Source organism: Rhea americana, unplaced genomic scaffold (assembly GCF_003343005.1).
Source record: "Rhea americana isolate MKP2758 unplaced genomic scaffold, rheAme1 scaffold_12, whole genome shotgun sequence".
In the NCBI taxonomy this organism is placed as follows: Eukaryota; Metazoa; Chordata; class Aves; order Rheiformes; family Rheidae; genus Rhea; species Rhea americana.
Genome location: NW_028185261.1, coordinates 7,290,284 through 7,302,824, shown reverse-complemented (window position 1 = coordinate 7,302,824; position 12,541 = coordinate 7,290,284). Strand labels below are relative to the sequence as shown.

The 12,541-nt window shown below is 37.1% G+C and overlaps 1 protein-coding gene across 1 annotated transcript in view; it reads left to right on the top strand.

Moving 5' to 3' along the window:
• The window catches only part of RAPGEF4 (Rap guanine nucleotide exchange factor 4), a 193,067-nt gene that overhangs the window by 47,140 nt on the left and 133,386 nt on the right, over positions 1–12,541 (top strand). Inside the window, exon 5 of the mRNA XM_085322841.1 lies at positions 8,156–8,302. Within this exon, the coding sequence (XP_085178967.1) occupies positions 8,156–8,302 (147 nt within the window). The remainder of the gene's footprint in view (positions 1–8,155; positions 8,303–12,541) is intronic.

Sequence of the window (12,541 nt, the reverse complement as noted above, 5' to 3'; positions counted from 1 at the left end):
GAGCCGAGTATTTTCTATTTTTTGCTCCATTTTGGTGTTTGTACCATACTTGTTCTTGGTTTCTTGCTCCTTGTTCTTCCTTTAGGTCCTGGGTGCTCTATTCCAGACTTGCCTGAGCTTTCTTGTTGGCATGATGATCATCCTTCTTAAGCTTGAAATACTTGCTAACACTCTAGTGAGTGCAATACTTCTGTATTCACTGCAAGCTGAGGTGATGGAGAAAATAACAGTGTAGCCTCACAGGCAGGCAGCCCCGACAGTCGATTTTCAGCATTGTGCTCCAGCTAAGAATACATGACCAGTGCTCCAGACGTAATGCTTGTAACCTGCTCTGGAGCATGTTTTCCACTGAGAGCTTCCAGGAGCCAAAGCTTTCTTTGCCAAGCCATGGTAATGGTTAATTGCTCTGCTTTTAGTTTATTGTGCCGTGAATAGCACTAAAGTAAGGCTAATGATTAACTTCCAGCCTGGATGTCTTCCATGCTGTGAAGTTCTTACCTGCAAAACATTGAAGGGCGTTTGGGAGAGGACTTGGAGGATCCCAGAAAAGTGCAGTTTGCGAATGCTATGCTTATGGGTTGGAGATGGGATGGATGCAGTAAGTGGCCTGATATTTTTGGCCAGTTATATAACTGAATAGCGTCCCCAGTGCTGGCGTTTTTGACAGTCTGAGTAATAAGGGGAAGGACTCCTACATAGTTGCAGTATGCTCAGTATTTAATGAATATATTTCTCTCTGCACTTGTGTGAATGCTTGCTTGAAAAAGTTCCAAATATCTGAGGGGAATTCATCTGCTAACGGCACCAATATCATTCTTGTTCCTTTAATGTACAACCTTGCAAATAGATACAATATTGTGACCTTAAAAGAAGTAGGGTTGTTGGCATTAACTGCTTGTGCTAAAGAAGGCAGTTTGCCTCTTTGCATGCTCATGAAACATGCAGTTTATGAAACTATGAAACAGGCAATTTCAGACAGTTTTTGGAAGCTAAAGCAGAGYCAAGAATCAACCCTACTAGCAGGATATGTCTTCTGCTCCATGCCTACTAGAGACCAGCTAACTCCAAACATGTGTCAGTATAAGAAATCATATCTCATCTGTCATTCATGAGCAGTAAGCAATGTTGCTCTGATTGATTCAGGAGCTGCTAGTAGTCTTATGGATGGTTTCTTAATGAAGAAATAAGACATCTCTGCTCTGTAGATGGGTTGGGTTCTGAGTTACCTTGTCTCAAGAGAACACCTTATTCCAAGTGGAGGTACAGAACTGCCAAGAGGCACTTTGTTTTGGACTGGTTCAGACATCTTGCTTTCCTGTTATGATAGAAATGAATAGTTCTCCATACGAAATCATCCTAATCTTTGTAATAGAATCTTAATAAAATTCAAATCTGTTTTATTTTCATCATTATTTCTTTAGGCTGGTCACGGCCTTTCATAAGAGCTGGAGGCTGTTAGCTGGATTTCAATGCCAGCTGTTCATTTGTTACACCTATTTATCATGCTGGCTTACAACCAGAGAGGTAACTGAGATCCTCCAGGAGTTCTCTTGTCTTATGTGTAGAACAAAGCACACAGTGGCACAGTCTGAAGCCACAAATTCTGCCCTAGCCCTTTCACTGTTATAGCAGATGATTCTTCCAAGCTCCTCAGCTCTGGTGCCTCAGGGTTAACCAGGTCCTGAAAGCTGTCCATGCTCCAGAAATCCTTGAGACTCAGAAGCTTTTTCCTTTTTTGCTGTTTCCCAGATATAAGGAAATATAGTCTTCCTGAGCCCCAAAAATGCAAGCTCTGTTTTTGCCCTGTTCTTGAGATACAGTGATCCCTTCCATTTAGCAGTACTTTCACCCAGAAACAAGGTCTCTAATGGAGTCTCAGAAGTCAGGCATTCTTCCGTGTTTGGCCTTGCTCCTGAAACTTTGTTCCAGGCTAGCCTCCGCTTTCTGTTTTAATTCTAATGTATCTCTTGCTGCATCATCTGCTTTCCATCTGCCTTAGTTGCTTGCTACTAAATTTCCTTTGTATCATCTTCAACTTACTGGACCAGTCTTACTTTGGTTTTCTGCTCTAAACATGACAGATGAAGTTTACAAGTTTGTATGTTTGGTCTTGTGAAAAATTTCAGAACTGTACCATATCTTTAGGAAGAGAGAAGCTAGCTATTGTGTTTAGATTCTTATTGACTGAAACCTGTTTAGAAACAGCTAATAGTCTTAAGATAAGTAGGARGTTGGACTAAATGACCTCCTGAGGTTTCTTCCAACTTAAATGATCATATGATGACGAGTACAGTGTTGATATCAATATGGTAAATCAACTATCTTGATTAAAAAATTAGTATAAATCCTTTGTTTACTAGGTGTTATCTGCCTGCCTAGAAAGATAAATTTCAGTGAGCCTGGGAATAAATATATTGTGTAGCTGTTACTATATGTTAATTCTTTATGCAGTCATCCTTAGAGTTTGGTAACTCTCCAATGGAAAGTGGAGTAAGCTAGCTTTCATTTAATGCTTACTAAGAGTGCCTCAATAACCTTTATCCCTGCAGAGGCATGTAGTCTAGAAATCTGATGTAAATGTGCTAATGGTTCTAGACTTTAGTGCAGCTAGTGCATAATTAGCTCATGCACATGCTTGCTGCGCTTTAGCTTCCTCATGTAGACATGTGATCTGTGATTTCTCATAGGAAGTGTTAGTAATGTCAATCAGGACCAGGCTGAGGATTTGGATAAATAAGAATGTTAAGATCAGTTATTATTTGCTATTATAATAATAGGAGGTATTCCATGTACTGATTTAAATGTTCCCTTAAAGAGGACCTCATATTTAGGTTCTCATAGCTAAAGTCAGCAAAGCTATGTTATGTCACAAGAGGGCAGTGTTAGAATACATAACAATCTKAGTGCTTGCAATTTTTAATACTAAAATGGCTAGTTTGAAATGGAGCTATTTAGTACAGCTGCTTTAAAGAGTTTGACCAGAGCAGGTTTCTCTATTGTTAGTTCTGTTCCACTGAGGCAGTGAAATACGCTGGCTGCTCCTGATCATGGCCGTAATTTAATTTGGTATTGAAATGGGATGATACAATTGCAGCGTGGAGCTGTGACAAGATTAGCTATCCAGTACATCCTGAGTGGTGGCTGCTGTGCTCTCTGTGCAAATTACCTAGGAATTGTCTGGCTGTTCAGCAAGCAAGAAGAGCAAGATGGAAGGCAGCTTACTGGTTATGGTAAAAATGTCACACTAGAAACTGCAGAGGTAAGTTTAATGAAGTGTTTTGGTCTTGCCTCAACTTGCTTGTAATGGATGCCCTGATAAATATTGTATTTAAAAGTTGCACAAAGACTTAGTAAGTACCTTTGAAAATAAACAGGAACTGCAACCTGTTTCGTATAAACCAGAAGAGTGTCCTTGCCCTTAGTTATAAACAGATTCCAAATTTGCTTCTTATGTGGCACTGTTATTTACTCGTTGTTATAACTGATGTATATAGTAGTAGAAGTTCCTTTTAAAGATACCAGAAGTTTGGTAATGGCTTTAAAATATTGTCAATTGTGTTGTCTATGTTAAGTTTTTGAACGCTAATTTGAAAATGAACAGATTTTGAAGGGTGACTCTTTATAACTCCACAGTATGAAGCTGGGGGCAAATTCATAATGGCAAAAGCTCCCAGGTGACATACAATCACTGCTATGTATGTTTTTTAGTGACCCAAAGAAGTTGTAGGTTCAAACAACGTAAGATGTAATTTTACCGGATTCTGCAGCTCTGTTTGACTGTATTAGATTCAGTGCCTTTTACCTCAAATGATGAAGATTCATGTACCTGTCTGAAACAATGAGGATAAGAAAGAAGAGGGACAAGTAGTGATTTATTCTGAAGTTTTGCTAAAGTTAGGCAACTGAATTACGGTGTGGGTTGGGAACTGTTGTTAGTTTATGCTGCCTGTGGTGTGGATTTTTTTTTTTTTTTTTAAGATTTTTAGAAACAAACTAAGTTGAAAACAGAGCACTGATTTTAGAAAGAATCAGCCCTTTTCAGGAAAGTTTTAAAGGAGGAGATGGGAGTGCTCGGTGGTACCGCATTGTCAGTTGTGGGGACATGCAGAGGGCTGTAGCTCAGAAGCCAAACAAGTTAGTGGTCTTGGTGAGAAGAATGGCTGTGAAGAGATTCAGATGCCTGTGTAAGACAGAAGAATTTCATAGCTCTCTCAAATTGAGGACAAAGGAGGTATGTGATAAAATGAAGTGGAACAGGGAAGGGTTTTAAAGAGGATAGCTAYTGCAATACTGCTTTCTGTATGCCACTGAACCACTGCCAACGTGTATTTCAGGGATAACCTGTGTGAAACCAAAGTATAGGTTTGTACTGTGCTCTGTAGTGTAGTGTAAATATACCCAAGCTAGCTTTAGATGAGCTTGTTTGAGCATGAGAACCGATCTACCCACTGCAACAGAGATCAGCATATGCTTAGCTGAGAAGCAGGATGTGTTAGTACCTGTTGAGCTCCACAGTATCATGGTGGTTTCAATTTTGATKTTGAAGTTAGCTTATTCAGATGTAGAAAAATCCTTTCACTTCAGTTTGCCAAATAACCTGAGAAAAAAAAAATCCAAAATACTGCACTTGCCTCTTATAGGGTTGGATAGGAAGGTATGGAAGTAATTAACATATAATTACACTGCAGTTAATCTGATCTGTGAATATTTTAATTAGGAAATAGTTGTTCACAGTATTTCTAGAAGCAGAACTCCTCCTTTATACAAATCACCTTGTCTTGCGTAAAGAGGGTGGCCTAATGTTTGTTGTCAAACTGCAGGGCCAGTGTGCAAAGCCATTGCCAGGTTACCTCTTACAGGAGTTTGATAAGGATTTCGTTTCTGAGTGGCTGAAACATGCTTGGGTGGAGGTAATGGGACAGGAAAATCATTTCACTGCAGATGACTTGCTTTCACCTATATCTTTTTCTTTGTTATAAAAGGAAATTTTGGTTGAGGRTGAACTCAGTTGTGTCCAAGTGATAATGAGCGGTGTGACACCAACTTGTGAAAATGCGGCTTTTGCACGTCTCCAGTTAAACACAGAGATGGTAGGGAGTTCTGTGGGGGGAGGTGAAATAAAGGTACAAAGGCTGCTGAAATGGTAAAGTTAAACACATTAATTCCCRTATAAATTCAAAGTATTGAATAAATATACATTTTAAAGAAATGTCCAGTTCCTTTCTTCCCAACACTAGTCCCTTTTTGCTGTTTCCTGTGTTTCTCTCAGGGACACCAGGTTCTTCCCCCTTCCTCCTTTTCGCATTTTTTCCTTGTTTTYGTTCAGTGGGATTTCTCATAGGGGGATATATTCCTCATGTCAACAAGGCTGACAGAATTTGGACAACAGGGGAGAAATACCTCCCCCCCTTTTCTTTTTTTTCTTCTTCTGCAGTTAAGTAACTGATGTCTTTGTGCTCTATTATTTACACGCAGTATGGAAATTCTGTATACAGAATTGGAAAATAGTGTCACACATCAGGGAGGAGCATTCAGTGACGTGTCTTGTGATGGTGGGGGAGGGAATAGGGCAGAGCCTTAAATTTGATTCTCATCCATTCCCTAGAATGCTCTTACAAATTCAATAATGTTGTAGATTGATGGGGGGTTTTAGCAGCTCTTTCACTGCATGTCTCTCTCACCTGCCAGTGAGTCAGTGAAACTGAATACAGAAACAGCCTATGATTTGAACACACTACCATTTAATAGTGTGTTCAGAGGACAGATAGCAATGGAAACAATCTTTTTTTTTTTCTTTCTTTCTTTTAAAAAAGTCTTTAATGCTGCTTTATAAATAGCTGTGTGAATTCTAGCTGGTTACCAGCAGCTGGAACCCCCTGCTGCTTCTGGGATTGCAGAGGGGAACAGCAAACTGAGTTTCTAGCTGCCAGCAATGCTCCTGAAGTCTACACTGAACAGCAGGAGATTCTTGAGCGTAAGGTTAACAGGCATAATAGGAAACACACACCTGATTCCCTGGGAGATTGGAGAGAGATAAACAGGGGACAGAGGAAAAAATGGGGCTCTGAAGTCTTGAAGAAGCCAGATGGGCTTGCCCCCTGGCTGGCGGAGAGAAACTACATCTTTTTGTAGAGAAATGATGGTTGGGGGGAAAAAACTGGAAGAACTTTCACTCAATAGAAGCCTGGACTTTTCTTTAATGAACAGGTGATGATTCCAGCTCTGTGCCCTGACATCTCACAATGTTAATTTATTTCTGAGGTTGAACAGCTGCCTCGTCAAAAGCTTTCTTAGAAAGTGATTCCTTAACTAACACCTTTCCCTTTCTCTTCTCTATTCTGTTTTTAAAAATATATTTTTGGAGGTTGTAAAAAGATAAAAAGGTAAAGTTTCTTTTGAGGGGGAAGGAAATGAGAAAAAAGTTTAAAGATATAACTTATGAGACACCTAATGGAAATGTTTCTTTTTATACTAGGCTGTGAATTTGTTTGTTCAGCCCCAAACAGAGGTCTCCTATCTGAAAGTATCAAAAAGTTGTGAATAAAGTACTGGAGGTYTGGTGATCAAAATTAGAATGGGCAATAGGCATATTTCCTTTGTAGCTCCTTTGAGTGCAGTTACGAATGTGGCAGCATGCATATAGTATTTCAGCTGTGAAAGCTAAGCTTGTTTAGGCAAAACCTTAGTGTAATATAGGCTGTATATAGGCTCTTTGTAGAGACATCCATTTTTGCAGTGCTCATTCTCAAATTTTCTTTCTTTCAAATAGTGCATGTTCATATGTGTGTTCCTTAATTTATTTCTTACAATCAGTAAGTTCTTCATAGATCGCTTCCAAGGAGTAATTGATTTTATTTTCCTGAACAGATAATTTTATATGGTAGTATCCATGCCAAAGCAATTTGCTCTGATTCAGGGAACTGAATGGACATTTGTCTTTGTAATGCAATTATAAAGCTTATAACTTGGTCTTGATAACATTTGCCTATTACCACTTATTAGATGCATGAAAGGAAAACAATGCAATTTTAAGCACAGAGAATGATGCTGTAATATGCTCATGCATCTTTCCTTGTTTATCAGCAATGAGCGAGGGATGGATGGGATGGGATGACAAATTTTTCTGCAACTATTTTTGTGGCATTTCATGAGTCTTAGATTTTGGAATTAAACTCAACTACATTTTTAATGTAGTATTAATTAAAATTAGCAGGTGTTTTTGTATGTGCATGTACATTTGTGTCTGCCTATCTATAATTTTTCTTAGTAATTTGCAGYTTGTATCTATTTAAATCTCTTCTACTGTTGCTATTTTTATTTTTTTAATTACTCCAAAGACCATCAGTTAAGGCTCAATTTAGAAAGAGACTAAATATATGTTCAGCTACAAGCCTGTACTCAGGGACAGAGCAACTTGTAAGCCTAAAATAGGGCATGTATTTAAAAATCTTGCTTCAGCAAGTTACTTAATTACTAGTATTCAATTTTTTTTTGTCTGCAGTAGCTTATAATTTATTTTGAAACTATCCCAGGAGAGCTGTTTGTCAAGGGGGTTTGAATTGRACATTTTTCTGCCACCTTGAATGATATGTGCTTACGTAGACTCTTTTGGAGTGGAGATTACTGCGTGTTTGGGACCTTTCTGATTGTTCTGAATCTCTTCCAGGTTGTTCTGGACTTTAGTTTTCCTAAAATGTCTGACTTATGTGAATATTATTTTTATTTTGATTTTTTTTTTAATCTAGTACTTAATGGGCAAGCATCTGTTAACAGTTGACAGATTTACTGGCACTTTGAATGGAAAGGTCACAATTAAAATTTGAGTGCATTGTGTTCAGACCTTGTACRATACACAATACGTTATACAAGAAGATACTGTAAATGAAAAGTATGTTTGAGGGAACATAACAGTCAAATTTCCTTTCTTGTGAGGCTAGTCTGGCTAGGGCAGAAATTTGTATTCCAAAATTGCGTTTCTGATGCTGATGACTTGTGAGATTTCTAAAGAATCTCATCAAGATGATTACATCATTTTGGGTGTTTTTTTTTTTTATTTAGAAAATTGCTGAAGAAAATTAAGGCAGTACTGTGAACAAATGTGACAAATCCCCAACCCCTTGCAATAATTAACACATGACTTTTTTTTAATTCAAAGGATGCTGTGACAATATGCACTTTGGGAATAGGAACTGCTTTTGGAGARTCCATTCTGGATAACACTCCTCGCCATGCTACCATCGTTACTAGAGAATATAGTGAGCTCCTTCGAATTGAGCAGAAGGACTTTAAAGCACTTTGGGAGGTAAATTGAGATTTCTTTCTATGATTCAYACTCCTGTATTTCTTTTTTGCAGGCATTTCTGTTTTTCACCTCTTCCAACTTAATGCAATTTCACATCATACACATATTCTACAGTTAAAAAAAAAAAAAAAAAGACAGCAGACCTCTCTGTGTTTGTTTTAAAAAAATCATTTTAACTTTAATTTAACACTGCTTACTTGCTCACTTACTACAATTAAATTAAGTCTTTTTCTGATGGAATTTGTGTACTGCAGACATCGCTTTGTCAGMCTCAAACTTGCTTTTGTTGCCTGCATTTACAAGAAAAGTCTATTCTTATTACACTCTGGTCTTTTAAATTACTGTCCTTTACTCCTACCTCATCATTAGCTGTAAAAGTTTTAGAATTGGAAGATGAAGCTTTTCACATGAAACTTTTCTTTGTGAAGAACACACTGCTGAGATTTTTGATTCTATCGTGTGTGTACTTCAGCATCCTTGCTGGAAAGGTTTCATTGACATCTTACTGTGATATGTTTTTGGACTTTAATCAGTTTGCATTTTTTGAAGTGTCTCACCTGATTTAAAGTTTTCTGGGAATTGGAAGACATTATGCTGGCTTGGTCTGCACCATTGTCAACTTGTACTGCCAGCTTGTTTTAAATGGAGACTGTACAAATTTAGATGTCGTTGTAGGGAATTGTCCTACCACCTGACAATTCTAAAGTTGAAGATCTGGTGACACCAACTACATTTAAAAAAAAATACTTAAGTGGTTGTAGCACTTACATCTCTGTGCTTAGCAAAGAAGCTGAACTGAAGTTTTATTTTTGTTTTCTATTTTCTAAGAAAAGCAAAATTATGCCCCAAATAATTGTCCCAAAGCACTAGTAAGGCAAGGTTTTCAGGAAAGAAAATCAAACCTGCAACTTGCTATATTGACTGGGAGAAGGCCACTAATACCACGTGTCTGCAAATATGTTACCCTGAGCGTAATTAATCTTGCAAGATGACCGAGAATGAAAGACTGACTTRTTAATGAAACATGCCTGCCACTCAATACTCTGATAGTATCATATTTTATTCTTAATAGCTATAATTTATGCCAGATTTTGATGTCTGTAGCATATAAAGTACTAATAAAGTCTTCTAGCAAATGTGAAGCAATTCACAATGCAGTATTTTTCCACAGTTGATACTTATTTTCCCCTGTAGAGGCTACATTGTAGTTTTCCTTCCTGACACTTGAAGATTAAATATGCCAGCGCTCTGGTCTGTTTTAGCATATGCTACATTTGCTGGGGTCAGAAATTTGTAAAGTAGACAATGATTTACAAGCTCGTGGTGTAAAYCCAGTTGTAGATTTCTCAAGTAAAAGTCTTTACACTTTAAATACACTTTTAATTGGCAGGGTCATCTCTTATGTGTATAACTTCCCTGCTAAACATTCAGAGGCTACTGATATCCTGTCAGGAGTATCAAGGGAGAGGGGATGTAAATTCCTTTCTATAAGATATAGTTAAAGTTGTTCCAAAACAGTGTTGAAGCCCTTTCTAATGGTTAATATAATGCTGCTTATGACAATATTGTTTTTTTTTGATTTTTTTTTGAAAGATGCTATTAAGAAAGGTTATGCTATTAAGTATTGGGAGCTGTCATAGAGAGCTTCAGTACACATCTTGTGTACTTCAAACTTAATGAAATTATATAGTAGAGCATATTGGAGATGCTGCGGGTGTCAGTCACAGACCAGAGTTGAGCTTTGTGGTACCTATTTGCTTTTTGTGCAGTTTCACAATCAGCTTTTCTCATGAAATTTTTAGTGATTTCTTTCAGGGAGGCAATCCTTGTGCTTTTAGTAAAAATGCAAAATTTATCCCAAAATATTAAAAATACTTTTGCTGGGTTGTCATAGCTAGAATGAGATGTTAATTTTTTTTGAAGCCAGTATTTGTCTCCTTGCAATCTTCTTATCCTAAAGCCACCATAATTTGTGGCTAAGGTATGATAAACAAAGTGTTCAGAGGTGGAAACTTATTTATGACAATTCTCAACAAATACATTAGTAATAGCAATAGTATATTTTTATTATCTTGTAAGAAAATACCTTGAAGGAGAGCTTTTGCTATGTTATGGAAGCTGTGTTCAGTCTGCCTTATCTTGATTCTTCTATCCTTACTTATCCAAAGACCTTACAGGCAAGTGCCTGTTGATACAGCAAATCATAGAATCCGTAAGGGTGGAAGGGACCTCTGGAAATCACCTAGTCCAACCCTCAGAGTGGCCCATACGGGGATCAGTACCATTCAGATATTGTTTTAATTTATTTTTGATGAAAGCTTGTACAGAGTTTGGACTAGAGATTTGTCAGTGGTACTATGGGGAAAAACTGGAGAAGGCAACAATGTTGGTGTTGTAACAAGCCAGATACTGAGATACACCAAGATACAGTGGAAACTAMTATCAAATCTAGTGTATACAAATTTCAACTCTCTAGGTAATGGAAATTTAATTTTGTAAAAATAGTAGCTTCTCCATAAGGAAAATGTTGAATAACTCCAAAGTAAGGTACTGCTCTAGTTTAAGGACAACATAAATGTAACTGTAGGGTTGGGAATCTTAAAATGGTTACTGCTTTTATACAAGTAGGATTTTTATGATTAATAACAGTGCAGGAAAGTGCATTTTATATATGATTACTTTTAAGTATACTTTTTTGTTCCATAAAATTTACTTCTAATTGAGAGAAGGCACAAACTTTTAGCTGATTTCAGATTTTTGACATTCAGTGACAATAGAAGCAAATGAAAGCATGGAAATTCTGATCCTGCAGACTTTTTTTTTTAGTTTTTCAAGTTATGAACATATTTTTGGAAAATGAATCATATAAAGAGCTTCAGTATTGACTTGAAAGTATTGTGCATCTCATGTGAATAATAGAACTAAAAAGACTTTAACTTCCTTTATAGTAAAAATCTGTTAATATTGAAATCTACTGTTGAAGTCTATGTTTGCAACAAATCTTTTTTTTATCACAGCTATATGCAGTACTTTGAAAAACAACTAAATCTCCATTTATAGTGCTTAAAACTTGTAGGACAAATTCTAAAGCTAGACTTTGAGAGAGAGTGAGATATACTTATCTAGTTTATTTTTTGATAGTTTTGAAAGAATTGTAGCATCTTTAACTTCACATTATGTATTTGCAGATATCGTTGCATTTTGTTTAGACTGAACAGTTAAGTTCTTCTGTATTAGCTGTATTGTTATAAGGAGCAATTKTATTGATATTATGTTTCACATACCAGAGCAGATGAGACTTACTGACACATTTAGTACAGAATATACAGCAAAGTACATTTATTTTGTACTTTGAGTACCATTACACTTGGGTCTCTACCTGAAAAGAATTAGATTGCTGTTTCTGCTCAGACTTTTTTCTTTTTTCTAACTCTTTAGTCAATTTTATACCATCTTAAATACTCYTTTTCAGGAAAAAAATCAGGGTATTTCTCAAAAACATGATAAGCTGCCTTCTGGAATATATGTTGTTGAACTGTGTATTCAGTTTGCCCTTTAAATATAGAAAGATTTTCTGTGACCTCCATTTTTAAGTCAGGGAATGTTGGTCAAAACAAATGATATTGTCTTGATAACAGCAATTACTAGTTAAAATAGTCTTTAATGACTCTGCCTGTTTAAGTAGCACCTTGTTCAGGAACATCTGTTCAACCTCTGAGCTTGCTCATCCTTGGAGGCTTGTCTTCTCTCACCAGCTGCTGTAGTGCGTGTATGTGTAGGGGCTGAATACTGTTCCCTGACGAAGAAGCTGTAGGAGGCTGTGAGAATCACTGGTGTTGTGCCTTGTGCCCTGGTTGTCCCTAGCTTTCATCTCTGTGGAGCACTAACAACTGGGGGAAAAAGTTATTCGTTGCTATTTTAACACTGTAGACTTCCCTGGTACTTTATGAACATGTAGAAAAAGATACTCTTTGTACTCGCAAAAACTTGCTTTCCTTTAGCCTCACTAAGTTAATGCAGTGCTAGCTAGCCTGCTTGAAGAACTGTTTCAAAGAACAGAAGAAAATGTATACAAAAATAAACATAAAAGCAGAGACTAAACACCAGGAGCTCTGGTCATGCATATCCTGTTTGGTCACTGGCTTGCTCCACCCCCAATAGTTGGATTCTTTTAAGCAGTGTAGGAGTGAAGTGAATGTATTTGAGCAGTGTTATCACTGCAGAAGTTCTCAGAAGTTC